The sequence below is a fragment of the Cottoperca gobio genome, chromosome 11 (genome assembly GCF_900634415.1).
Source record: "Cottoperca gobio chromosome 11, fCotGob3.1, whole genome shotgun sequence".
In the NCBI taxonomy this organism is placed as follows: Eukaryota; Metazoa; Chordata; class Actinopteri; order Perciformes; family Bovichtidae; genus Cottoperca; species Cottoperca gobio.
The window spans coordinates 6,384,074-6,409,876 of record NC_041365.1 but is presented as its reverse complement, the minus strand read 5'-3'; the positions used below and the strand labels follow the sequence as shown (position 1 = coordinate 6,409,876).

The 25,803-nt window shown below is 42.9% G+C and overlaps 1 protein-coding gene across 2 annotated transcripts in view; it reads right to left on the bottom strand.

Annotated features, from left to right (window-relative positions):
* kcnq4 (potassium voltage-gated channel subfamily Q member 4) overlaps positions 1-23,635 on the bottom strand; it is a 45,159-nt gene extending 21,524 nt beyond the window's left edge. For both annotated transcript variants that reach the window (XM_029443416.1, XM_029443417.1), the window contains exon 1: positions 23,331-23,635. In XM_029443416.1, the coding sequence (XP_029299276.1) occupies positions 23,331-23,635 (305 nt within the window). The remainder of the gene's footprint in view (positions 1-23,330) is intronic.
* Positions 23,636-25,803: the final 2,168 nt, after the last annotated feature.

Sequence of the window (25,803 nt, the reverse complement as noted above, 5' to 3'; positions counted from 1 at the left end):
TATAATAATAATAATAATAATAATAATAATAATAATAATAATAATAATAATAATAATAATGATAATGATAATGATAATAATAATAATGATAATAATAATAATAATGATAATAGGGATAATTGGGGAACAAATTAAATCAATATGTTTCTTAATATTACTGTAAACGTCACAGTAACTGTATTTAATCAGGAGGTCTCATTAAGATCAAGAGATACCTGAGAACACAAAACAACCAGCATTCAAGAAACAATAAAAAGTCAGCAAGGACATCATGACACAGACAACTATTAAAAACAAGAGTTGTGTAAAACATCCCATAATAAAGCTTTAAAATGTCCAATACTGTAGATTAATAATGCAGCCGCTCATATACAGTTGTGTATTTCCTGTATGTTGTATCATGGCGCTATATTTGTATCTACAAAACCTCTTTTGTGATGTAAAAACAAAATTAGAAGACTTTCTTTATCCATAAATTACATCAATAAGCTTTAATTTAAATGAGTATTTAGGTGAGTCAGAATCGAGCTGATCACAGTGGCAGTGACAAGAATCAGAGCACCTGATCAACAACTGTGCCCAGAGTATTATTGTATGACAACACATGTTAGGTAAAAAGAGTAAGAGCTTAGAGAGAGAAGTGAGTCGCACACAAACACACAGCAGCAGCTTCCGTCCTCTGTGCCATGTGAATAACAGTGAGGCAGGATTAGGCAGGTGGCAGCTGCTGGTCCAGCTGGTCTAGATGTCAGAGCCCAAAGTTAGAGAACATTTGTTTGACACTAAACCAATTCTCACACAATGGTGCCCTTTCTCTGTGTGCATTTCAAGCACTCACATTAAAAAGCTGCTTAAAAAAAATGGGTTCAAGTCAGTCAACAGAGCTGCGGTGGACAGCTGCTGCTGAGAAACAAACAAATACTGGATCCTTATTCTAAAAGGAATACATCTAAAATAGACAGACGAATAAGAAGTGAAACTTGCAACTCACACAATACATTTATCAGCGGTCATTCAGCAGGAGAGGAAACGATAAGAAAGACCCATTTCCTCTCAAACTAAAGTCCTGAGGGTCGACTCAGTTGAGACAAAGAGCGAAGACGTTTGATAGTTTTGCATCAGCCTTACATCGGAAATGATAAGAGGAAAACAGGAAGAAAGGATAAGAGAGGTGTCAAGAGATTTTGTCCTGACTGATTTGTGTGGAAGAACCAACATATTTCAATGAAAGACCGTTAAACACACCAGTAAGCTTTGCATGTTGTAAGGCAGGGATACACAGGGCGTGCTTCTGCAGAAACCAAGGTGTATGTAGAAAGATTATGGAGACGCTTAAACAATTTGAAAAGATCTTTTGTAAATGTATTGTCACAATTACCAGTGAGCTGCCAGCCACATTCGGCTGCACAGTACACATCGCCCACAAACCTGAGACAGTCGTAACACCTATTAAACTTAAAATCCACGTGTTGCCACTGACTGAGAAGTTAGCAGAGAAGTCAAAAAAGGTAAGAAGTTATATACTGAAATAATTGTCTAGAATAAATGGATAAACAGTTGAAATACGTTGGCTAGAAGTAATGCTTTAAATTAAATTAAAGTTAGCTAAAGGGTTAAAAATAAAATGCGATTAAAAGTGTGCATCATTAAAGGTGAGTACACTAATTGGATAGACGATGGAAATAATTAGCATTTGCAACTTCAGGTGGTAGAAGAAGAAATTCAAACTTGATCAAATCCAACCTCAACATTGACTAATTCAATTGTCAGCGAGTGAGAAACTTCTTCTTGTTTCGTCTACCTGGCCGAACGCAGCAGTCCAGATGGTGCGACACTACGAATAAAAAGTTAAAGTAGATCTTAGACGGCAAGAAAGACAGCGTACACCAAGCGTGAATATACAGACACCCCCAAATTACTACCGTATATTTCACAGCCCAGTGACGCAGGCCAGGACGAGAGTTAGTTTGAGAGAACGCACTCACTCTCTGCAAACAATGCATTTTGGTCGTTCATCAACTGAGTAATGTGCTGACTAAACTGTCTGTCTTTTTCCCCTCAATTAACCCAAAGCGCTGAGTGTATTTCCATAAGGAGGAGATTCGCAGCATCTCAGGTGGCTTCTTTTATTGACTTGTGCATTATGACAGGAAACAAGTCACAGCACAGAGTGCCGGATCAACAGCTTGGCTTTTTACAAAATGCAGATGCAACATTCCCGTAAAAAATAAGTTATGAAAGCAACTCTGCATTTACCTGAATGTAATACTATCTCTTACATACAGCAACTCCAAAACACTGCTCTGAGTTACTTATGTAGAATTATGCTAGGCGTTGTGAGGCAAACCGCTCAAACCTCATCTTATTCAGGCCACAAGCCACAGGCAGGCCTCAAATCACAATAACTGCCAAACTCCCATATGTCTGCCTAATACCATTTACATCACCTATATTGAAGCCCTCAAACCAAGCACATGAGAGTGTCCCGTGTTGTTTAAAGTGACACTGAGAGTATACCAAAGATGACTGATGATGAGAATTATGGTATTTCTAGCACCTTTGGAATAAGGCTGATCATAGTATTTATTATTGTTACTCAAGTAGTGCATCCAGGTCTGAAAAGTGAAACCAGAAGTGCAAAGAAGGGCATTCTTTCGAACTTTCGACTCCACTGGTTGCAAAATCCGATTGTATAGAAGTCTATGAGAAAATGACCCAACTTCTCACTTGATTTATTACCTTCAGTAAACATTTTTCTAATGAGTTCTTGATCTCAGTGGTTACTTTACAGTTTTCTTCAACACAGCATGATGTTAATTTTGTAAATTAGGATCCCTTTTAGAGTAAAATAGACGATAAGGCAGGGTATGCTTTAGGGCGTGGCTAACTTGTGATTGCCAGGACGCTACCGAGGTGTTTTCCGGTTTCGGTTTCGTTTTTTTGTCTTTTAACCTTTTAACCTTTTGACATTGTGTTTTAAGTTTGGTAGCCTAACAATGTGCTCCACCCTCTCTTGCCACTGGTTCCAAAAAAACAAGATGGTGATCAAAATGCCAAACTCTAGTCCACAAACCAAAGGGTGACGTCACGGTGACTACGTCCACTTCTTACATACAGTCTATCTATGGTGTTACTTGAAATCATCAGATCAAAACCAACAATCAAACTTCCCTGCTCTGTCTGTGGCTCTCAGCCCCAAGCACATTGGTTGCTACTTACGCTTTCTAAAACAATCTTCCAAGCACCAGATTTGAGTTTATATAAATTCCTGTTTCAAGCAGTCATTTAGAGTGACCTCTACATCATTCATGAATGAAAATCCACAAATGTAGTCCTCTTTGATCCCCTTATCTTAAGTGTTCATACTGAATTGAGTGAAGTGACCTGGGAACGCCCGCCAAGACGACGTACAAATAAACAAATACATTAATAAATAAATACATACATATAAATTAAACTGATGAGTGATGCATGTGGAGAGGGAGTCACTTTTCTGCTGAGGGCACACTTTCACCACAGTCGCACAAACCCTCCCTCCTTTCAGGGAAATGTCAATTAAAAGCAAAGCACCAAATCAGCAAGGCTTGGTATCATGGGCACGTCGGGAAACAAATCTGCTCAGCCATGAGTGCTTTCTGGAATTAAGAGACAAGAGAAGGTAAATATCAGCATGAATATTGCTCTCATGGTGAAGACAATAAAGAAATCACTGATATCTGGTATGGATAACTACTCCTCAGCTCCGCATAGTCAACACAGTCTCAACAGCGACGACTGGCCTGATCGTGTGAAGCAACCTGGTGTGACGGGAAGATAAAGTGAAGTAAAAGCCTTTCTCATTACACGTATTATAAATGGTCATGTTAATGTAGAGAGGTACTTGTGTAGCAAATCAAAAAGTCTGTCATGATATAATGAATAAAATAATTCACGGAAGTCAGCCACTCAAGAGGTTTACTGTAAGGCTGTCTGGCATTAGTAATTGCTCCAGAACTTTTAGAAAGAATAATGCATGCTCTGCTATATACACACAATATCTGACTTTCCTCCAAAAGCCGGCAGTGTAATTTGTCTCGTGGACACTGTGGAAGTCAGGAAAAGTGCAAGCACAGTGAGACATAGAAAGAAAGAAAGAAAGAAAGAAAGAAAGAAAAAGTATCTCTTCAACTTTACAATTGTTATTCATTCACATCCCAGGTACAGTATCTCTCCCCCTAAAACTCTAACCAGTATCACACCACACGCCTCTGTATGTAAAAGGTACTCCAGAGGGCCATCAGGCGGCAACGAATACATGTACAGCAGCCTACACAGGGCGACCAGATTGCTTTTAATGGAAGATAGGCTGGGTGCTTTTACTGCTGTTTTCCTGTAAGCATACATAAGTGAAAAGGGAAATCTCACATTACTTTGACTGGACTGTGAAAATATTTTAGTGAGATAAATAGGCATAACCTGTGCTAATAAACATATATTCCATTGTGTATTTGGTGCATTACACAGTGTGTGTTTATCAGGTTAGCACTCTCCGCTCCACGCCGGTCATCGTGCCTGGCGGAGGGAAGCAGAGCAGGGCTGTGGGAGAGTGCACCTTTGATTCAATCACCACTGGATGATAAAGCAGCTATCAGTTGCACACAACAGAGGAGGCGGAGGGAGAGGAGAGGGTGATGAAGAAGACTGAAAGGGGAGATGCAGAGAAACAGATGAAACATGTGAAGACAGATGGTTGACGATTCAAAGGAGAAAGAAATGGTTTTGGCATGAAAAAAAGAAAGAGCAGGTGAGGGATGGAGTTAGACATAAAGTGAAAGGGGCCCTGGGGTCATGTCGCTTTACTTGATTGAGTGCATGTGTACGTCGGATGCGTATGTGTATGTATATGTATGTGTGTGGCGCCAGTCCTGATCAATGAGGCTTTGACGGCGGCTTTCAGGAATTGACCCGCACTCTGTGCACACGCTGCAGTTGCACAAACACGCAAGAAAAAGAGACACAGTCGAATTATTGAACACACACTTGCAGTGAGACCTTTCACAAGGACATACAAAACAAATAGACCCGCTTAAACAAACTCACCTCAATTAGAACATTATTTATAGCAGAGGCTGAAAGACATAAACTATGTCAAATGTCACCTTGGAAATACAGCACTTCACACCTGTGTTTACAAAAGTGCAACACACACACACACACCTACACAATGCTAACAGCAGCTAACAAACAAACAATAAAGAGAGGAACTATTGAGCTCTGTCCGGAGAGGAGTAGAGTGTCGTGAGCAGAGAAAGAGAAGGGAGGGAGAGGAGAAAGAGAGGAGAAAGGTGGAAACGGTAGAAAGATATTAATAGCATTTCCCAATCCTTAAATAGCAACTGCAGGTAAAATGTGCGCAGGTAGGCTGCAGAGCACATCGCAGCACAGCTCCGAACATGCTCCTTGCCCGTTAGTTACCCCCTCCTCCTCTTTCTTGTTCTGGGACAGCAAACTTTTTCAAAGCAGGTACAAAACCCCCAACACACAAACAAATAAGCGATGAAAAGAGCTTTTTTTTTAACAAGTAAAGAAGCTGAGTGAGCGTTTCAGAGGCTCTAGTACTGGACCATGCCCCAGGAAGAGAGAAAGGGAAGGTGGAGGGGGAGAGGGGGGGGGGGAACCCTGATATAAGAGAGTTGTGTAAAAATGAGAGGAATGTGTTTGTTTTCCTCTGAATGCCACAACGCTGGAATATTACATGACTAGATCAATTATTTACATAACTGAGAGAAACAGCGTTGTGTCACAAAGGTGCAGCCTTGGCAGTTTGCATCACAAACAGCACTAGCGGACACTTCATTTATTGCACACAGACTGTTCACACGCCACAAAAGTGCCACACGCTCTCCTCCATCGCAGACACACTACTACTGTTGAGCTAGACGATCTCATAAACACATACACATACACGCACGCGCACGCACGCACGCACGCACACATTCACACACTCACCAAAGAGCCACATGCTCTTTCACTGTCTGTCTACAGATGACGCATTTCAAACAGAGTGCCAATTAGACTGATACATTTTCCTTGCTGGAGAATGTCACTACCAGTCACAGCAGCCATGGAAGTATCTACCATCCAGACCCACACAGACACACACACACACACACACACACACACACACACACACACACACACACACACACACACACACACACACACACACAATGCCTGCACTCCCACTCAGCCAATGTTACATCACTTCATAATTGAGCACTTTGTTCGCCACTTTTGATTCATTGAAACTAATCCTGCAGTTGTACAAAACACTAGGTACACTGAAGGCTTCTTCCTATCACTGAGTGTTCGTCCGTGAACCCGAGCTCACTGTGATGTTGAAGAATCACACACAATGGATTAAGGCTGCAGCGCTGCAAAACAAAGTTCCCAGAGTCTTTTCACCAGCTGTGAGGATTTCAGTCATTTATCAGTGCCTTCAAACAATACAAAGAAACTGTTCAGGGTTTTCTTTCCAGAGAATAATTAGGCAAAAAGAAAATCCATGAATTCCAAGCAACATTTCCAATAACGATAATTTAGTGGGTTTCTTCGGGATTAAATTGTTTCAAGCATTTTATAGCTTCAAGACGTTATTTCACACACAATCCTTTTGGATTAATTAGTCCACAAGCCAGACAGAAAACACTTTATCACTTTATAAATGTCCTTCTCTTGGTTACACTGTTTACAATATCCAAATTAACAGGCAATTGTTATTAACTATAATAATAACCAACAACAAAGTCCAACAACTTTCTGAAAGCGAACCATGACGTGGATTTCCATTTCTCGCTCAGGCTCTTTTTTTTAATTCTTCACACAATGACTGTCCTCACTGTTTGACACCATGAATGAAAGTGTGCACCCATATCCCCATTGTGACTGCAAAGACATGCGAAAGCCACACAACTCTTGGAGAAAGTTCAGAGAGACGGTAGCCAGATTAGATCATTTTCAGGAAAGCTTTTGATAAAAATACAAAAAAATACAATGCTGATATTATCTGATATTAACTTAAGGATATTTTAGTACTGGTGTAAATGTTGAAATTGCAGAACAGGAATGCCAAATAAGGCTTGATGTCATTTAGACACTCCTTCACATAGTTTGTGCAATATGTATCCTGGTTACAAAAACAATCAGTGTGTATGTGTTTTTTTTTTAATCCGAAACATTGATAAAAAAAATACAGTCAGGGTCAGGCTGTACTCTAGAGAGTGCACAGATACAATGCGGAGAACGTGGCCTTGGCATCCTCCGTGGCAGTTACAGCTCTGACAGCGGTTTTACTTCTTGAAACAAGCAACAATTATCTGGGAATGCAGCACATCGGGTCCACAAGCATTAAGAAATGTTGCAAGAAAAGCTGACGTACTCCGCAAACTAGAGATCTTTCACTAGTTTTGATAAATAAAGGACGTAGAGGCTCAACTTAACACGGCAGGAGTTGTGAATGTGCATTTGTAGGGTAGAGGAGCATCATTTGTGAATGTGTGCACAATAATACCAACGGTGCAATATACGTGCAACGTCATCTACTACAAAAGCTACACCACAAACTACAGCCTCAGACATTGCAAGGATTGCTTTGGCTTGTTGTTGCAGGTGTTATTGTGTCTCCTCTGAATATTATTCTTTAATATCTCCATCATGAGTAATATAAAGTCCTCTTATCATCATCTACAGTGATTGATTAAACAAACTAATTTATGCATCATAATGTGCAGATGCTGCTTACACACACACACACACACACACACACACACACACACACACACACACACACACACACACACACACACACACACATTTATAGATTCACGAAGCATACTTATTGTAAGAAGAAGTATACTTGAAGGTGGTTTTCTGTGCCTATGTGGTTCAGATGGTTAGAGACAACCAGTGTAGAGTAAATGTGTCCAGTGCGGTCACATATCACATATCACATATCAAACCAGCAAATGGAGCGAAATGAAAGTAGAGCCACAAAGGAGGGATAAATCCACGCCGTGAGGAAAGGTTGAGAACTGGATTCATAGTTATTACACACAAGTTCTTGGTGATTTGAGCTGGTGAGAATATCAGATGGGTGCAGTTCATTACATCAGGACAATTCAGTGTGAAATTGTCCACATTAATTATAGAAAATGTGTGTGATTATAGGAAAGAGAGGCTGGCGAAATGAAGCCGTGGGATTTATATGCACAATATTGACATCAGTTGTTCACTAAGCTGGAAGAAATGGTGACCATCGTAAAGACCTGAATGAGTTTATAATCAGGCGTAACACACACACACACACACACACCCACCCACACACACACACACACACACACACACACACACACACACACACACACACAGACACACACACACACACACGCCTAACCAGAAGCGCTCCATTGCTTTTGATGCTTTTTTTATTCCCTGCTCTTTGCTACATATGGACCTCTTGTCAGTGAATCGTACGGAGCTTGGAGGTGCGACCGGGGTGCTGAGAGAGCTCTGACATTTAGCTGTGGTATTGTCAGCACCGGCTAGCCAATTATCACAGAGTCTACAGAGCCTTTAGTAGGTGTATTGGCCACCACTTCACACACCAGTGTGCTTGTATAGCGCTGACATTTCACCATTGAACCAGTGAGTGAGCTCAACCTTCACACAGCTTGGATTAGCGGGGCTGAAGGTTGGGGAAGGGTCTTTTGTTGAGACCGAAACAGAAGCAGAGAGAATTCTTGGCACTTCTGAAAACATTTTTGTATCTGTATCAAAGTATGTTTGCACTAATTGAAGACATACAAGCCCAACCAGTGAAACCCCCCCATGACCCAAAACACACGTACACCCTACACTCCGTTACGCCACTCCTTGACTGGGGCGACGCCTGAACTTCAGGACAATCATCATTACTCTGTGATAGGTCTAATCTTGTTACCATGGCAGCGGGGATCTCCAGTGATGGATTACAGAAGGTTGGGGTCATCTCTCGAGGATTGAGAAACAACAAAAAGAAAGCAGAGACTGTAACGTTTGAACTCAAACTAATGGGTTTGGGATGAGCAGTTTGAGGCGCGGGGGTGTAAGAGAGTGAGGCGGGCTCACACACGACCCCGGTGGTCAGCGGATCTCCAGGAGGAGCTGACAGGATTTACAGAGTGCTGTTAAGGCCACCGTTACTAACACAGAGGTTTGAGGGCATTGTGTGAAAGCGATCTATGATCCCATCTGTATGTTGCGACGACGCTGTTTATCAATGAGTCAACATTTTCCTTTAGTAAATCCAACAAACAAAAGTCACACAATAACCCAAACAAACTAACTGAGGAAGGCAGCAACTCCCGTGTTCTGCAAGTTAAAATGATCGTTTTTGTCAAAGGAGTCTGGCGGCTTTGAAGAGAGCCTAGATAACGGCTTCAGTTCCCGGTCGGAGAGAGCTGTCTGACGGCACGGCAAAGCAGTGAACATATTCTAAATATAGCGTACGCTTCAGCTGATATTGATTTATTTTTAGATGGCTCGTATATGTTTTGTTGATGGCCCCCATCAATGCACATACAGGCTAAATGAGTTTTAATTTGTCCCAGAGGAGGACAGCTTACATTTTATTCAGTTAGTTTTTTTGGCTTCATGTAACATTGAAGAGGGTAAAAGAGTTAACAATATAATGAACACATTTCACACCCAAAATTCAGACATTTAAATAAAGTTGTGGAGGGTAGATATAGTGCACTACATAGTGGCAGAAATCATAATCGTCAATATTAAGATCACAATTAATGAACATAATTACTCATTGACTTTGGAAACATGCATTTAGAAAGAACATCTGGTGGACTTTGAGAGCAACACAAGGAGGCTGGATCTAGGAAGAACTTTGTGCTCTACTAAACTATTTAATCATAAACTCATTGGTTGTATAGATATGAATGGTGTCACATCCACAAAGCATGGTAAACGGGTCGGGGTCCGCGTTTCAAAACGGGTCGGGTGGGTTGCATCGTGTCAGACCCTTTGGACTGAGAACAGTCGACCCCGTGACCCTGAAGCTGCAGTTCCTTCTTTAAAGTAACTATAGGGGTGGAGACTTCTGTGCTGAGGACCCGGAGTCTGACTTGCTATCTGTCCGTTAGCGTTATCTCCGCCGTGATTAAAGTCAAACACTGGTACCCAGGTCACATGAAGGGGCTGCACTGTGTTACTCCTCAGTCCAGTGTCAGCGCTGCTAACCCTCCCTGTCAGACTAAATGTTTGAGTGTCTGTCTCCGCGTGTCTTTCTGTAACTGTCATTGTCTTTATGTTAGGTTTCACTTTAAGACAGAGTCCAGAGCCACGTGACAAAGGCTAACGTCATTTTCCAGTGAAGCCCTGCAAACACTACCACCTTCCAGCTAAACATCCCACACGCGCGCAGAGACTATGCACCTGTAACCACAAACAAAACGTGTTGGCCAATACTGAAAATGTAAGGTTGGGCAGCTAATTGCTTTTATTACTTGTACACAGCAGAATATCTAATCTAAGACGGGGCAAAAGAGCACGGCGAACATGTTTTGCATGATAAAGGGGACTGCTCATGTTCTGCTGCATCCGTTATACGTAACAATGTTTTTATTGACCCTTGTTTTCTTACTGAATATAGTACAGGAAGTATGTTGTCAAGGCTTGGACGTGGCCTTCTGTTTGCCTACTTCATCATAAATATCTCCTCTATGTGCAGTGTAGTGTTGTTGTTTTTCCCTTTGACACACATCCCCTTACGGGCAAACAAAAACATGAAGCAGGATAAAGAGCATTCATTAAGGTTACATTTTCCGTCCTCATACTAAGCCCCTCCTTCATGTCGCTGGTCTGGATACTTATGTAAGTCAGTGCCTCCCACACGAGATGGCAGACGTCAACATTTGCTTTCAGGATATTAGTATCACAACAAACTGTAGTTTTTTATCATAGAAGTTGAAGGTGACTGAAGGTCTGGGAATTTTAGTTTCATCTTAGTTAAAGAAACAAAACTGATGTACCTATGTACCCTTTAGTTGATCGTCACACTTAGTGTTTAATGACGTCGGTGCAGTTTTGTCATTGTCATAGACGAACATATTTAGTCACAGTATTTGGTTAACAAAATGAACACTGCTTCAAACCATGTTTTGTTTCCTCCTCCTCCTCCTCTTTAGTGTAGCTGAAGCAGAGCAGGATCAGACTGGACCACTTGTGGGACCCTCTCCCCTCTTTAACTCATTACAACCAATTAGGTGACCGGCCACGGAGGGGAAGCAGAGATAATACTCTTCTGAATTATTCATCCCTACACTGAATCTCACCCTACCTCCACCCCATGCCCAGACCTCTTACATCTTCTTCTTGATCCTAGTCCCTCTCTACTGTCCATCCAGTCTTTCATTTGACCTTTTCTCAGACTATGTCCCCTCTAAAGTCCAGGGTATGCTTGAAACAAACTAGTTTGTATATAGTGCGTTTAAAAGGGTTCGGGTTTTTCTAATGGTCACATTCTAAGGCGGGTAGAAAAGCCAAAGGTGTTGCACTTGGTTTAATAACTCAGTAAACATCTTTCTTGGACAGACATCTCATGTCCATAAACATTGCCGATGCATGAGGTGGGCATGTTTGTTAGACAGTTACAGTAAGCTACAGAAACTGTAGGATGCTGTAAACATGCATTGTTTTCACTCGTAAGTAGCTACTTCGGACTTGGTTCAGTCTTCGGGCTAGTCGTGCTTGGTTGTACAGTTACAGTACAAGTATGTCTTCCTTACTACTTACTTCATTAATATTGGCCTTGTCTGAAGCACACTCGCACAGGACGTTGCTCTGACATCACAGGACATCACAAGGTCTGGCAGCCGGGGGCCAAAATGATTTATTTAGTGCTCATAAGTAGCAAAGAGAGAGAGGGAGAGAGAGAGAGAGAGAGAGAGAGAGAGAGAGAGAGAGAGAGAGAGAGAGAGAGAGAGCGAGAGAGAGAGAGAGGAGAGAGAGAGAGAGAGAGAGAGAGAGAGAGAGAGAGAGAGAGAGGAGAGAGAGAGAGAGAGAGAAGAGAGAGAGAGAAGAGAGAGAGAGAGAGAGAGAGAGAAATAGGGAAAGAGTGAACTAAGAAGAGACGGCGCAAGAAAAATAATAGATATAGTACAGTAATAGATAGAAATAGGAGGAAGGGGGATAATGGGAAAAGTAGCAACAACCGCAAGGAGTGAGACATAGACATAGATAATGAGAAAAATGGTGGACAAGAGACAGAAAGAGGTGGTTGAATAATGTATTGGACAGACGAAGGGACAGTGAGACGAGGAGAGCCAGAATGGAAAAGAGAGAGAGATGAGGTATCGTCTGTGAGGTCTCATCACACACTTGCTGACATCGCTTTAATCTCAGGGCCAAGAGAAGAAGAGAGGGCCCACTGACACACACACACAAACACACGCACGCAAACGCACACGCACACGCACTGTTGCAGGGTGAATATAGATGCTGGTATGTAAGGACAGATTTACTCTGTGTGTGTGTGTGTGTGTGTGTGTGTGTGTGTGTGTGTGTGTGTGTGTGTGTGTGTGTGTGTGTGTGTGTGTGTGTGTGTGTGTGTGGAGCAGCCTGAGCAGCAGTTATTTTTGCAAAGGGAGTCTTGCAAAAGAAATTCAAAAGTAGTCAGGGTGCAAAACGAGGACAGTTTGATGTGGCAGGTTTATATTTATGTTTGTATTTCACACTTGGCGATAATACATTCCTGTACTTTCTACAAGAAAACATGTTTTGACATTGACTGAAACCTTTTAATCATCAATAACCCTTCATTATATTATATCTGTGTTGTAAAAAGGGGGTGAATTAGTGTGATGTGAGGCCAGAGCAGCAACAGAAGCCGCAGCACTTGGGAGATATTGACAGGATGACCTTTGGACAAAGTTTATCCGCCTCCTCCTCGGTTTGTAGTGAAGCCTGTTGACCTTATGTAGTGAGCCATCAAGGTAGAGAGAGAACAATAAGTATAAAGACAACGAATGAAGGTATAGAGGAGAAATAGAAAGAAAAAGAGAAGGAGAAAAGTGTATAGTTATGTTGTAAATAGATAGAGGAAAGAGAGCGGAGAAGCAAATTAAAAGGAATTGAAAAATTTACCGTCGCCCAGGAATAGAGGAAATGACACTGCGTTCAAGTGAAGCAATAAGACATTTAGAGCAGGAGGGGACAGAACACATACAAAAACAATCTCACGAGAGTGGCAGGCAGCCTGCGTAATTATGGCTCCGTCGTTAGCATTTGATTATTGTCATGCTTTGCCCACAATGCAATTGGCCAGGCATTTACACACACACACACACACACACACAATCTCCATAAACCTACACATGCATGAATACACACACATTTTGCAACTGTGCGCACGCCAATCAAGACCTTTTCCTGACAGCATGCACACTCAGCCACATGTGCAATGACACAAACACACACATACGTATATATACACACACACACACACGCTTTCTGCAGGCCAGGCAGACCTTATAAATACGGTCCCACATTGTGATTTTGTTTGAGCTCCGTCTCCATGGTGCTGCTTCCTCACATGTTTATAGTGACTGCCGTTATAAATTAAAATGATCTTAACAACACTTAAGATGGGCCTTGCAGAAAGACACAGAGATCTGGGCTATCCCAGGATCCAGACAGACAAGAGACAGACAACAAGCAGAACGAGCAGGAGGAAGACAGGGAGAGAGAAAGAAAGAACATGCTCCAAACGGAAAGTAAGATGTAAAGCAGCTCTTGACAAAAGTATACTGAATAAACCTGAGGATGTTTTAGCGGTAGTAGTTTGTGTGTGCCTCTTTAACAACGCACACACACACACACACACACACACAGCAGGTACACCTGCACAGTCATGCGGCCTCCTCACGTACGCGAACACGTGGGCCGAGAATAAAATCTAACAGCAGAAGAAGAACGAGCATGAGAGACACATGACACGTAGATTAAGTTCAATTTCAACTTTTGCATAGCTTTCAACGCATGCATGAGATTCACTTGTCTACTATTTTTATGATTTCAGACGGACGGACAATTTCTCAATTGATTTTCCATAAAGTTTACAATAACACACAGTATATTGTATATCAATCTGAAGATATGAAATAACATACATCCTGGTAGAGGAGCCCATCACTCCTTCTTGACAAACATTTTGTTACATTACCACTTCCTTGAAACTGATATTGTCTCTGGAGCCTTCTTAAAAAACATCATATCCTGTGGCTTTTGATTATATTTAGATTTCTATCTGCGTGCTACATCAGTAGCTAAACACGTCATCTTTCAATTCATAATTTCTAATGCGTCGGAGTCGTTGTCATGTAGACCAGTGAAAGATGTGGGAAGGAGCGAGCTTTCCCACATCTGTATAAACTAACATGTTAATTCCTTATCAGCGCTGAGCTACAGTTAGCTTCCACATTATTCGGCATCTAATAACTGCATCTAATTAGGGTCAGGCCTTCAATGTGCTGCTGAGAGATAATGCCTAAAGCCTAAAGCTATTGATTTATTAGGATGCGTTACTTTTTCGTAGGTATAAGTACAATCCACCATCCTAACTTTGTGTGGGTGCTGCCGAGGCTGGTTACTGAACAGAAGGTGACAGTGTGCCCAAGCGGAGGGCAGATCTCTGTTTTGTATACAAACAAGATTTATTATTATAGAGGCGTATTTAATGGCTAGGCAACCGTGCAACATTTACAGAGTGTGACGTACAGAGAGCAGCCTTCCCTTTGCTCGTGACACAATAGCTTTCCAGTCAAAAGACAGTCAGACTTCACCGCCACAGGCCGTCCTAATTGTCCTGTTTTGCCTAACAGCTGGGTTGCAGGGTTTTGCCAGTCAAGTGTCACGTTGATTTAAAGCAGGGCAGTGTGAGAATCAACGCGGTGGCAGCACAGTAAAGTGTTTAAAGAGAAAGTTCCCAGAACAGCTAGACAGAGAGGTGTTGGGTGGAATGTTGCCGTGTGGACAGAAAGGAACACACTTTCTCTTTAAATGAGCAAATGAGTGAGCATATGACATTAGAAGTGACAAATGAACTTCTTTCTGCCAAGTGAGTTTGGGTTTAGTCTGTCTTTTGTTTTGAGCTGTTGGGGCAGCTCGCTACATGTTTAAACATTATTATTATGAATGGAAAAAGTGATGTTTCTTTGCATAGTTTGTGTATCCTCTGTTTGCAAATCAACCATCTTCATTTCAAAAGAACATTACTAAATTAAATTGTGTTGCACACGTTTAACATTTCTGTTACACAAAACAAAACAAGCAAATACAAAATACGGCAGCACAAATGTTTGTATTAGATGTTCGTTTGTATCCTCAAAGTGAAGTTATCCACGTCCTCAGCATCACTGTATACACGGAAATGTGTCAGCAGCTACCCCACCGACAGTATCTTTTTTAGATGAATGACTGCTACAAGAACATGAAACAACAATTTGTCAGTATTTGCAGCCCCTGTCGTGCGTCTCCTTGAGCAGACTCGCCACCTCTGCAGAAATCGCAGATGCTGTATATTGCAGAGAGACAGAGAGATGTAATAATAAGATATACAATGGAAGGGAGCTAGGAGACCGCCTCTGGATTTTCCTGGCTGTGAAAGCAGATCTGGAGTGTTTAGAGGGTCTTGACTAGTCAAAATAAACTCTTGTCATTTCCCTTTGACCCACCCGACCAAATGTCACAGTATTCCTGGCCTGCCTCAGCCACAATAACATAAACACAGATTATTGCAGATTAGCAGGTGTCCACACCCCTCCTAATCACCCCAGTGCAGGAGAATAAAACAGGACTATTGTCTGTGGCTCAAGGTCTCTGCTGAGCGTGTGTGTTTTAGCATGTATACGTTATGTTATAAGTTTGTTTGTGTGTGTGGGTGTGTGTGTGTGTGTGGGGGGGGGGGAGGGGGAACCTGATTCCTGGTTGGCCATCCCAGGACAGACAGTCCCATCCCCAGGGGGGAGGGGGGACGTTTTGCCCCGAAAGGAGAAATGAATACACCATCTAACTTTGACTCTCCATCTCACTCCAATTTCCTCTCCTTACCTTCCCCTCCATGCACACAGAAATCACTTGTTCTGTTACATCCCTTCCCCTCCTTTGAAGGACAAGGCTAACAACACCTCCAGAAACGGATGTTTTCTTTACATTTTGTTTCTTGACATGCTGTATGCTCTTGACATTTCCCCCAACCTTTGTATCTCCCTGTTGGCTTTAAAGAAACTAGCCTTTAATCCCCAATATCAAGCATCAGCTGCTGCTGCATTGCCCTTGAGCAAGACACTGGATCCCTTCCAGCTCCACGGCTGCGGTAGCGGAAAGAGAGTTTTCCTACAGGGATCGATAGAGTATCGCATTATCATTATTATCATTCATCCTGAGCAACCAAAATCCAGCTCCCTCTTACTCCTTCCTCCTTCTTCTGCGTGTCCTCTGGGTCACACTTTGGTGTTAACCTTTGCTACAGGTTAACACCAAAGCCACTCTTCGGAGAAATAAAGCCACAGCGGGGCAGGCAAGGAGGTTAAAGCAGCTGCTGCAGAATGTGACAGGCCACCGGAAGAGACGTCAGGACGCATGACATGAGACCTTCGGGTGGACTGTGAGACTCACACGGGGCAGGTGTAAGAGTGGGGGAAAGACCACACGACTTTTAAAAGGTAATAAAACAACACCAGGGTAAAATAAAGGCAAATACATGCAGTGTGATTAGTGTAATATAGTAAAGGAAGCGACAACAGTTATCTCAATTAGTTTTATCTCAAGAGCTCAAACCAGCTCAATCCAGTCACTGTTGACTTAATCTCATTAGCAGCTCAAATGGACGTTGCTTCCTCCATCACTCAAAGCAAAGGAAAGGACAAAGATTGAGGAAATGTCAGAGCTTTTAAGGAACACATTCACACCAATCCAGTGATTGTTTAAGTAATCCCGACTCCTAAACATTAGGTGGCATGGGTTTATTCAAGGTCTCCAAAAATGATGCTTATTATACTGATAATACATATAAAATGTCAGAAGATTGTGAAGAATTTCTATTATCTATTGGAGCCAGGCCAAATCCCAAAGACATTTAATGTACTACTCTATATGACAAAGAACAAATCATTTTTGCATGTTTGTAATTTTTGCTTGAAAACTGACTGAAACGATTAATTAGTTATCAAAATAGTTCGACCGATCGATCATTCGATTTGCTAACCGAGAGGAAGAGAATGGCAGTGATGGAGGGGAAGTCAATTAGACAGGGCAGTATAGGCAGTATAGCAAATGAGAAATGATATTCCCACTCAGGAAGAAAGGGAAGGAAGGAATGATGGAGGAGAGAGAGAGAGAGAGAGTGACGGGAGAGAAAAGGCATTTGGGCCATAAAGGATTCTTAATGGAGCAGAATTTACACAACCTGCTGAGGTGAACAGATAAAAAAAAAAACAGCGGCGGTAAATGAACAACAAGCATCCAATCTTCAGTCCTGAGCAGGTTAAAAACCCCACACAAAGTGCAGAGTGGCTTTCTCCCTTCACCTTTTATGGTGCCACTCCAGCCTTCTTTCTCTCTTACTTAGTCATCAATAAAAACACATTCATGCGCTGACGAAACAAGCAAACAACAAAACAAAAAGCTCTTTTCTGAGGCTACTTAGTCCATCAATAATAAAAAATTAAAAAAGGGTCCAACACCAAATGCGTCAGTGGTTTTTGGAGGATGCCAAAGGGCGGAGGGGGGGATTTCAGATTTTGTGTCGCGTGGTTGAAAACCTGGAAAAGCAGACCACACTGTTTCCATGACCCAGGTGAGAAAGTAGATTAGCTGGCTCAGAGCGGGTTCAGAGGGAGGGGGGAAAACTGCAAGGATAGAGGGAACACATTCAATCAACAAGCTGTCGGCGCTAAATGAGTTTAATAATGTCAGAAAGGCAATTCCCCCTTAATGAAAAGCTTGCACGCTGCATTCTGTATGCAGCACTGTTAGCACCAAAGAATGAACAATAACCACACATACAGTCGATATTTCAAAGCCACTTTGACCAAACCGTCCGTGTAGAGGTTATGGAGCGCATTAGGCTGCGTGTCCTGTTATGGGTATCTCCCTCCGCATCTATAAATAATGTGGCTTTAGGCTCAAGCTTTCATACACTTGTGCCATAAAGGTTAAAGTGAAGGGATTCCCACATGCCATGGAGACTGAAGGCTTTATCTGGCAAAGATTTATCCAACATGAGAAGTTTACTTTGGAAATGTGAGAAGCAAATGTTTCAGATCAAAGACCGGGAGAAATAAAGTAGTCGCTGTCCGACTTATGATCATTTCTACAGGCATATAAACATGAATTATTAAAAGCTGCAACAGATTTGCAAGCACTGCAGTGTTCTCTCATACATTTAATTACTGAAGAATGCATTTGTTTAAGTTCATATCCAGAAAGACATCTCACAAGACGACTCACAAGAGGCAAATTTAAAGCAGAATGGCCAAAATCGAAGCAGCAGAGGCCAAATATTCTCACTTTAAGTCCCTGGTATGGGTAAAGCTCCATGAGCACTTGATCTTGCACTTTTTATAATGCAACTAGGTCAGGTCTTTTTGTCCCCGGTAAACTCTGCTACTTCAGTTTATAACTCAGACTTTCTGGGAACCTCACAAGAAAAACAACATGATCAGTCGTTTCAGTAAGTCCCCTAAAACGTTGTGTTTGTGTCCAAGTGACAAAGCCCTCAAGTGGTCATAGCAATTGTGACGCGAGCAAAGGAGAAGGTCAGGTAGTGTTATTATAGAGCGACAAAGTCTGCGTAGGGAGGAGGTCGGGGTTACCAAAACATCTCAATTTTAACGGTTTTGGAAGGAACAGAGAAATAATGTCGTCGCCAGGCTTGACAAAGCTCGCCCCGAGCCACAGAAGACATTATACAACCGTTTTCACAGGCCGTAGGGTGGGACTAACCACGACTAACAAAATGATTTTGTGATGTGATTCATGGAGTTCCCTTTTAACGTGAGCAGAGCCAATGAACAGACAGCTACATGATAATATAGATAGAAAACGTCGGGAGACATAGAGCTCCTCATAATAAAACAACCACGTGTAAAGACATTCCTCTTTAATCCACTAATAGTGATGAAACTGCTCGACCTCAAGTCTAAAAACTTCATGGTATAATTTCACTCCACATCTCTGCTCCTCCTTTGAGAAGCATCAATAATACATGACTGGTATATTTTTCATCCTCCTTAGAAGCAATCAATCACGGGCTGGTCAGAGCTGGGCCTTGACTGCTTTCCTGTCTACCCACATACTATTACTGTATATTCAGGCCGGGGGTCCAGTGAGATTCTGTACCGAGCCAGAAACTAAGATATATGGCAGCCAAAGACAAGATCATGACATGACATGGCTCGTTGGGTTTCCACAGTACTGGTATAAGTCGGGACTGGCAGCCTGATTTTAGCCCGGAGTTCAACGGCCCCAAAGGACCTTTTGCTGGGGTGAATTACTATGGGCAAAAACAGGCGGCCTCGAAGTGATGGTCTATATGTGGCGCTGCCTATAGTTGAAACGGGTGAGCGTTCAAAGGTGAGGGTAAACAGGGAAACCGATCCCTCTGAATGTTGTCGCTCATCTACCGAGCTCATAGGAAAGGTTTACAGATGGCAGGAGCAACAGTAGTGAACGAAATCATCGTAGACTCACTGTAGGTCCGGTTCCTGAATCATTTCAATTTTCAAACTGGTTTGGATTGCTCTCACAAAGTCAAGAAAAGAAAGTCCCGTTCTGTTCATGTTGGTGTTGATCTGCAGCGCATATCAGCAGACTTTAGTGAATGAAATATAATTATTGGTTGCAGTCCTTATAAATAGCTGCTAAAAAATACACCCAGATATTCTTTACACATAAAGTACAATACAATGAGTATGTGTCTGAACTATACAGAAACAAACTTTAACAGACTTAACCAGCTCAGACAAGTAGACTGACCCTCCTGCTGGCATTGTAGTTCAACAGCATGTGTGACAAAGAAGTCTTGAGCTTTTCTTTGATTGGGTGAAGGAACAAAACCTCATCGAGTTGGTGAGCAGAGGAATTCGTTTTTTTACAGATCCACAGAAGTTTAACGGGAACACTATTGTCTCTTTTACAAGTTTCTGATTCCTTACGACTCAATCCCTCCTTGTTCTGGGTAGTGTAGAAAACAAGGAGGAGAGGAAAGGGAAAGGACAGGAGAGGAGAGGAGAGGAGAGGAGAGGAGAGGAGAGGAGAGGAGAGTGAGAGAGGAGAGGAGAGGAAGAGGAGAGGAGAGGAGAGGAGAGGAGAGGAGAGGAGAGGAGAGGAAGGAGTGAAGATGAAGGAGTGAAGAGGAGGGAGAGGATGAGAAGAGGAGAGGAGAGGAGAGGAGAGGAGAGGAGAGTTGAGGACGGAGAGGAAGAAGACGGAGAGGAGAGGAGGAGAGGAGAGGGTGGAGGGGGGAGGAAATGGCTGAGGTCCGGAGGCTGGGCGACGGCGAGGAGGCGAGGCTCCTTCTGCTGAGCGGAGCCTCTGAGGCGAGTCGAGAGAGGCTCGGCGCGGAGAGAGAGAGAGGAGAGGAGAGGAGAGGAGAGGAGAGGAGAGGAGAGGAGAGGAAGATCTCAGTGCCAGCTCTGAATTAGCATCCAGCTGTTACACTTTCAGGAGCGAGTGTTTAAAGAAGTGTCCCGTCAACAGGAGACAGTCGAAATAAAGATGTAAAACAGTTTACAATAAAGTAATGTAAACTGTTTAGAAGGCAGGATTTTAAAGTTACTCAAGACCTTTATGTAGTTAATCTGTTACTATGAGGATGCATGTAATGTACAGCTGTGACAGCAACAAGGAGAGGGGAGGAGTGCGGTAGGACTTAAGTGGGGGCCCGTGGAGAGACATTACAGCGGTGAGCTACATCACCCCTTTCCCAACCACGCTCCAACACCTGTGACGAGAGGCTCTCTAGAAGCAACGCATCTGTTTCAGAGTCCCCCATTACAATGCAGGACTAATTAAAGGATCAAGGGAAGTTAGCACAGCGCCCAACACAGCAGTGTTTGGCTCAATTTAATTACAATAGATCAACGCCACCTTTATTGAGCTTCATAGGACAGTGAATTGTCCTCACACATGGCGCAGCTCTCAGCATGGTGAGCGAGGCGTCTCGTGTAATTAATCAAAACAAATGCACGGATCAGGGTGATGCAGTATCATGGGAATGATGTACTCAGCTATGTGCACTCAACATAGATCATGTCAAGGATTTTTGAAAAGCATAGGTAGATTTTAGACGCAGGTACATTGTGTACAAGGAATACTTCACCCACAAAATCCCCATTTTGTCAATGCGATTCCCGACCAGTCCGAAGTGTTTTAAACAGTAAGGTTTTAGCAAAGAATGCATGTGTTTGGGACGTAGTGAGCGTACAACTGAATACATGAGACTTGGATTATACTGCACGAGCCTCCATTTACTTCAATTCATCAAGACTTTTCTCCGTGTTTTGATTCTTCGTTCACCGTGGACGCCAGCAATAAAAATAAGATTATCTTACATAATTCAAGGTAACACAGGGCGAGTAATTGATTTGTGGGCGAAGTATTCCTTTAAGACAGCGACATAAAACAGGCCATCATAGAGGCGGCTCACTTTTAAAGTCAGTCCAGCTTGGTCTTTGAGGCTGTGGCCTCTGAAACATGATCTGGGCACCTCAGAGGGCCTGCCTCTCTGACAGCCTCTGACAGCCTGCCTCTCTGACAGAGAAATAACAACAATTGCAGAGCTACCATCCACTACGAAACCCAGTAATGTCAGGGAGAATGTCACCCGCAACTACTGTGCAAAGGCCATCGCTGTTAATAAGAAACACACAGGGTGGAGGTGGTAGACAACATGTTAGTTCTGTGTACTGCCAAGACATGTTTGCAGTCCCATGGGAACGGAAAAAGGCCGAAACAAATAGAGGGAAGTGAGAGAGCTGAAGGACAAAGTGAGACTTGCTGATCCGCACTCACTACGACGCCGACGGTATATGATGAGAACACATATGAGAAGCTCTGCAGTGGGATTTCCCTCTGTTATAAACACATGATGGCATTGGCAGGGAGACTGCTGCACTTCTCTAAACAACGACATGGAAAGCACGGCCCGGTACAAGGAGCTCCCACACATAATGTGTCCACTATTTGCCAGACGCAGCTGGAGGACAGCTGCTGGGGCACAACTGTCCTGGGCTTCACTTAAAAAGACAGTTACTGACACACTTAGAAAAGCGTAAACATTCACCTAGTGAACTTTGACTTTTAATCGACACTCAGGCTACCACACCACACATTGCGATGAAGTTATCAAAGAGGTTCAATTTAAATGTAAAACCGGTGCACACAAGTGAGCGCTGCATGTTTCACGTATTAGTCCCGGGCTGTTGGGAACAGCCATTGCCACCAGTGAGCTCATACTTTCCCAGTGTTTACATGTTGTATACATTAAAGAGCATATGGCACGCGGGTACTTTAAAGCCCTGACAGAATACTTTTTACAGTAAGGATGGGGGGGAGTCGCTTCAGTTTGAGCTCTATGTTTAGTGCATGTGTTTAATTGGTGAGATTAATCTTCATGTATTTAAAAATGGGTAATGGGTTCAGAATGGGTTCAAGACTTTTCTTTTTACTGCATTATTAACTTCACCTGTCAGAAAAATAATGCAGCAAACAAGTCCAGTCTCAATTAACCCCCCACCCACACACACACACACACACACACACACACACACACACACACACACACACACACACACACAGACACACACTTACAGAAAAACACAACGTGCAGAAAAAGAGAAACATACTGCAAAGTGATTAAACAATGTTTACAAGAGGATTATGCCAATTACCCCTTGTGGATTCTGACTAATTCAATTCATCCAGGGTCCTCCTGATGATTTAATCACACAGAGACAATTGGGGGAATTGAACAGAACACCCCATGTTGTGATGATGTATGGCATATAGCCCAGCTAATTGCCGCATAAGCAACTCTACTTTGTTAATTGGAAAATTCATCAAATGACTGCAGGCATATACTGATCAAAACACAGGATTGGAAACAAGTCTAACTCGCCTAACTCGCAGCATGTGGCTTTGCTCACTTACTTTATGAGAAGTTGTTATAAAAAAATTAAAAAATGTTTTAAATGTTGGTCACTTGCCAATAAAAACAATGGTAACGATGATGGTACACTTACATGAAGGCATGGTAGATGAATGCCCATCCTCTTGGTCTTTCCAGCACGTTGTACATGCAGTTTTGCAACTTTCTGTAGCGTTTGTTTGAAGCGGCGGTAGAGTGGCCCCGGGGTCCGGGCCGCCCGGGCAGTGGGGTGCCGAGCAGACCTGTGCGGTGAGACGGGTGTCCGCGCTCCGGGCTGGACGGTTCGCTTCTCTCCGTGTGGACAGCGGTGAGAGCCACAAACTCTACCCGCCTGTCGTCGTCCGGATCCGGAGGCACCAGCATTCTGATGCCGCCGTTGTTTGACGGACTTCCTAACATCTTCAGGCTAGCACGACTGAACTACATATGATTTGACACTTTTCACTGGATCGTCTGCATGAGCGCACAGCAAAGTTTTGACCAAGTCATAGTCTATAAAGTGGACTAAAACTAGTCTACCGGTCAAAACCCATGAGTAAATATCCCTGCTTGTTTGTCAGACTTGGTTTGATTAGGCTACTTGAGATTTAAAAGTTATCTGTAAATCAAGTCCCCGTCGCAAAAGAACAGATGCACTATACTGGGACAAGTGTGTCGCACTGAAACCTGACCTTCAGCGATCATTGTTAAGAGTCAGATGTGAGAAGTAATCAGCGGGGTGCAGAGAAGTAATTACACATGCACTAACTCCAAGAACACACTGAAAGACCTGCCGCCACTTTTGCAGAAACAGCTCAAACTGACCTCAATCAAGTGAATCAAATGAAACAAGGCAAGCGAGCGCAATACTCATGCAGCGGGTCTCTGTCCTCCAAACCAAACTACATCCAATGACAGACTTTCATTCAGTTCGTCTAAGCGCTTTGAATTGGCAGAGTGAGGCTCGACACAGCCGCTAACATCAGCCTGCTCTCCCCTCTCTTGTGCGTCTCACTGGTCCAGTGCTCTTGGCAGGCGGGGTAGAGCGCGCAGAAGTGAAGACCATCAGTATGATGTCAAAGAATCGCAGACGACCAACTCTAAAACTCTGTAGAATAAGCCGAATACACGCGTGCCGATGTTTGCATGTTGTTGGTAAACGCGTGCAAAGATGAAAACTCCTTTCTCTGGTGAGTTGGCGTTCAGAAAGAGGAGCGCGAGAGGCAAGGACAGGATGGGTATGCGCGTGGGATGCACGCAGTGACGGGGAGAGGATGCCCGCACAGTGATTTTCTAATTTATGAAGCTTTCCCGGAAGAATGATGTTTCTGGGAGAGTTGATAACTTGTGATAAGAAATGCTGTTTGTGCATATGCACCTAAATGATGTGTAACTGTTGTCAATTATACAGAGAGGAGTTTATATGGATTAAAGTGTCTTATTAAAGCTGTCCAAAACATATATATTTTAGTCAGGGGTTTGAAGCAACAAAAGTTTCCTTTTTGTCCTCTGAAATGAAAATGTTTATTGTGGGAGGGGGCTTGAAGTCATGTCTACAGGCGTCTGGGACAGCTGAGACAGGTGCAGGGGGGGGGACAGTGACAGCACCTCAGTGGACAGAGCTTTCTAAATCTATGACTGTGACACATGCAGAGGCTTGTGGTTATGACACAAATACTAGAGTTATGGATCATAGTGCCCTGTAGAGAGATCACCTGTCAGAGGGCCCCCGAGTAATTCATTATTGAGGTGGTCCCCAAACTCCGGCTGGCCTCAGCATATCATCTGACTGCCGAAAGTGTCGCCAGCTAATGCCAAGATTATTTACAATGATGTGTGTCACTGAGTTAACATCTCTATTCAGATCTAACAGAAGCACTGTGTGAAATGTAAACCCGGAGGTACATTTCTGAGAAGGAAATGAAATGAGGAGTTTGGAGGAACATCTCTGGTCCCCACTTGAATCCTTATTCAATAACACTATTGTGATGTGAAGTTATTCCTGAATAAGAATACACATTATTGCCTGTTAAGGGTGTTGCGATTTACCGTGAAGTATTGATATCATGTTAATAATACACATATCTTGTGAATAATCCAGTGCTTCTTAAATCATTTCCATTTCTTACATTCTCGCTTTGTCTCTCTACTCTGTGAAACGTGTAGGGAAAATCTAATATCGGCCTTATTGCCTGCATCAAACAGAGAAACTGACCATCTACGACAGACATGCGTTCAGCATCGTGAACAACAGCAGAGGCAGGTCACTCATGCTAATTATGTGCGTTCCTGTCCATTGTGGCTGTTGCAGTTTATGGATCATGCAGTTCTGTGGAATGACGTGTGGGAACGCGGCAGGAGTCTCTCGCAAGTCACATATCTAGACAATATTCCCAGGGTCCGCTCCCATTACATAACTTTACATCACTAATCTTTAACTCTTTACACAGAGCGACTGATGGACTCACTGGTGGCTATAACATGGGATCAACTGTTGAAAGCTGAACTACTTACAGGAATGTAATACAGACTGGGGACTGTTAAACACGACAATACAGTCTGCAATGTGTTTTTTTGCATTGAATGTG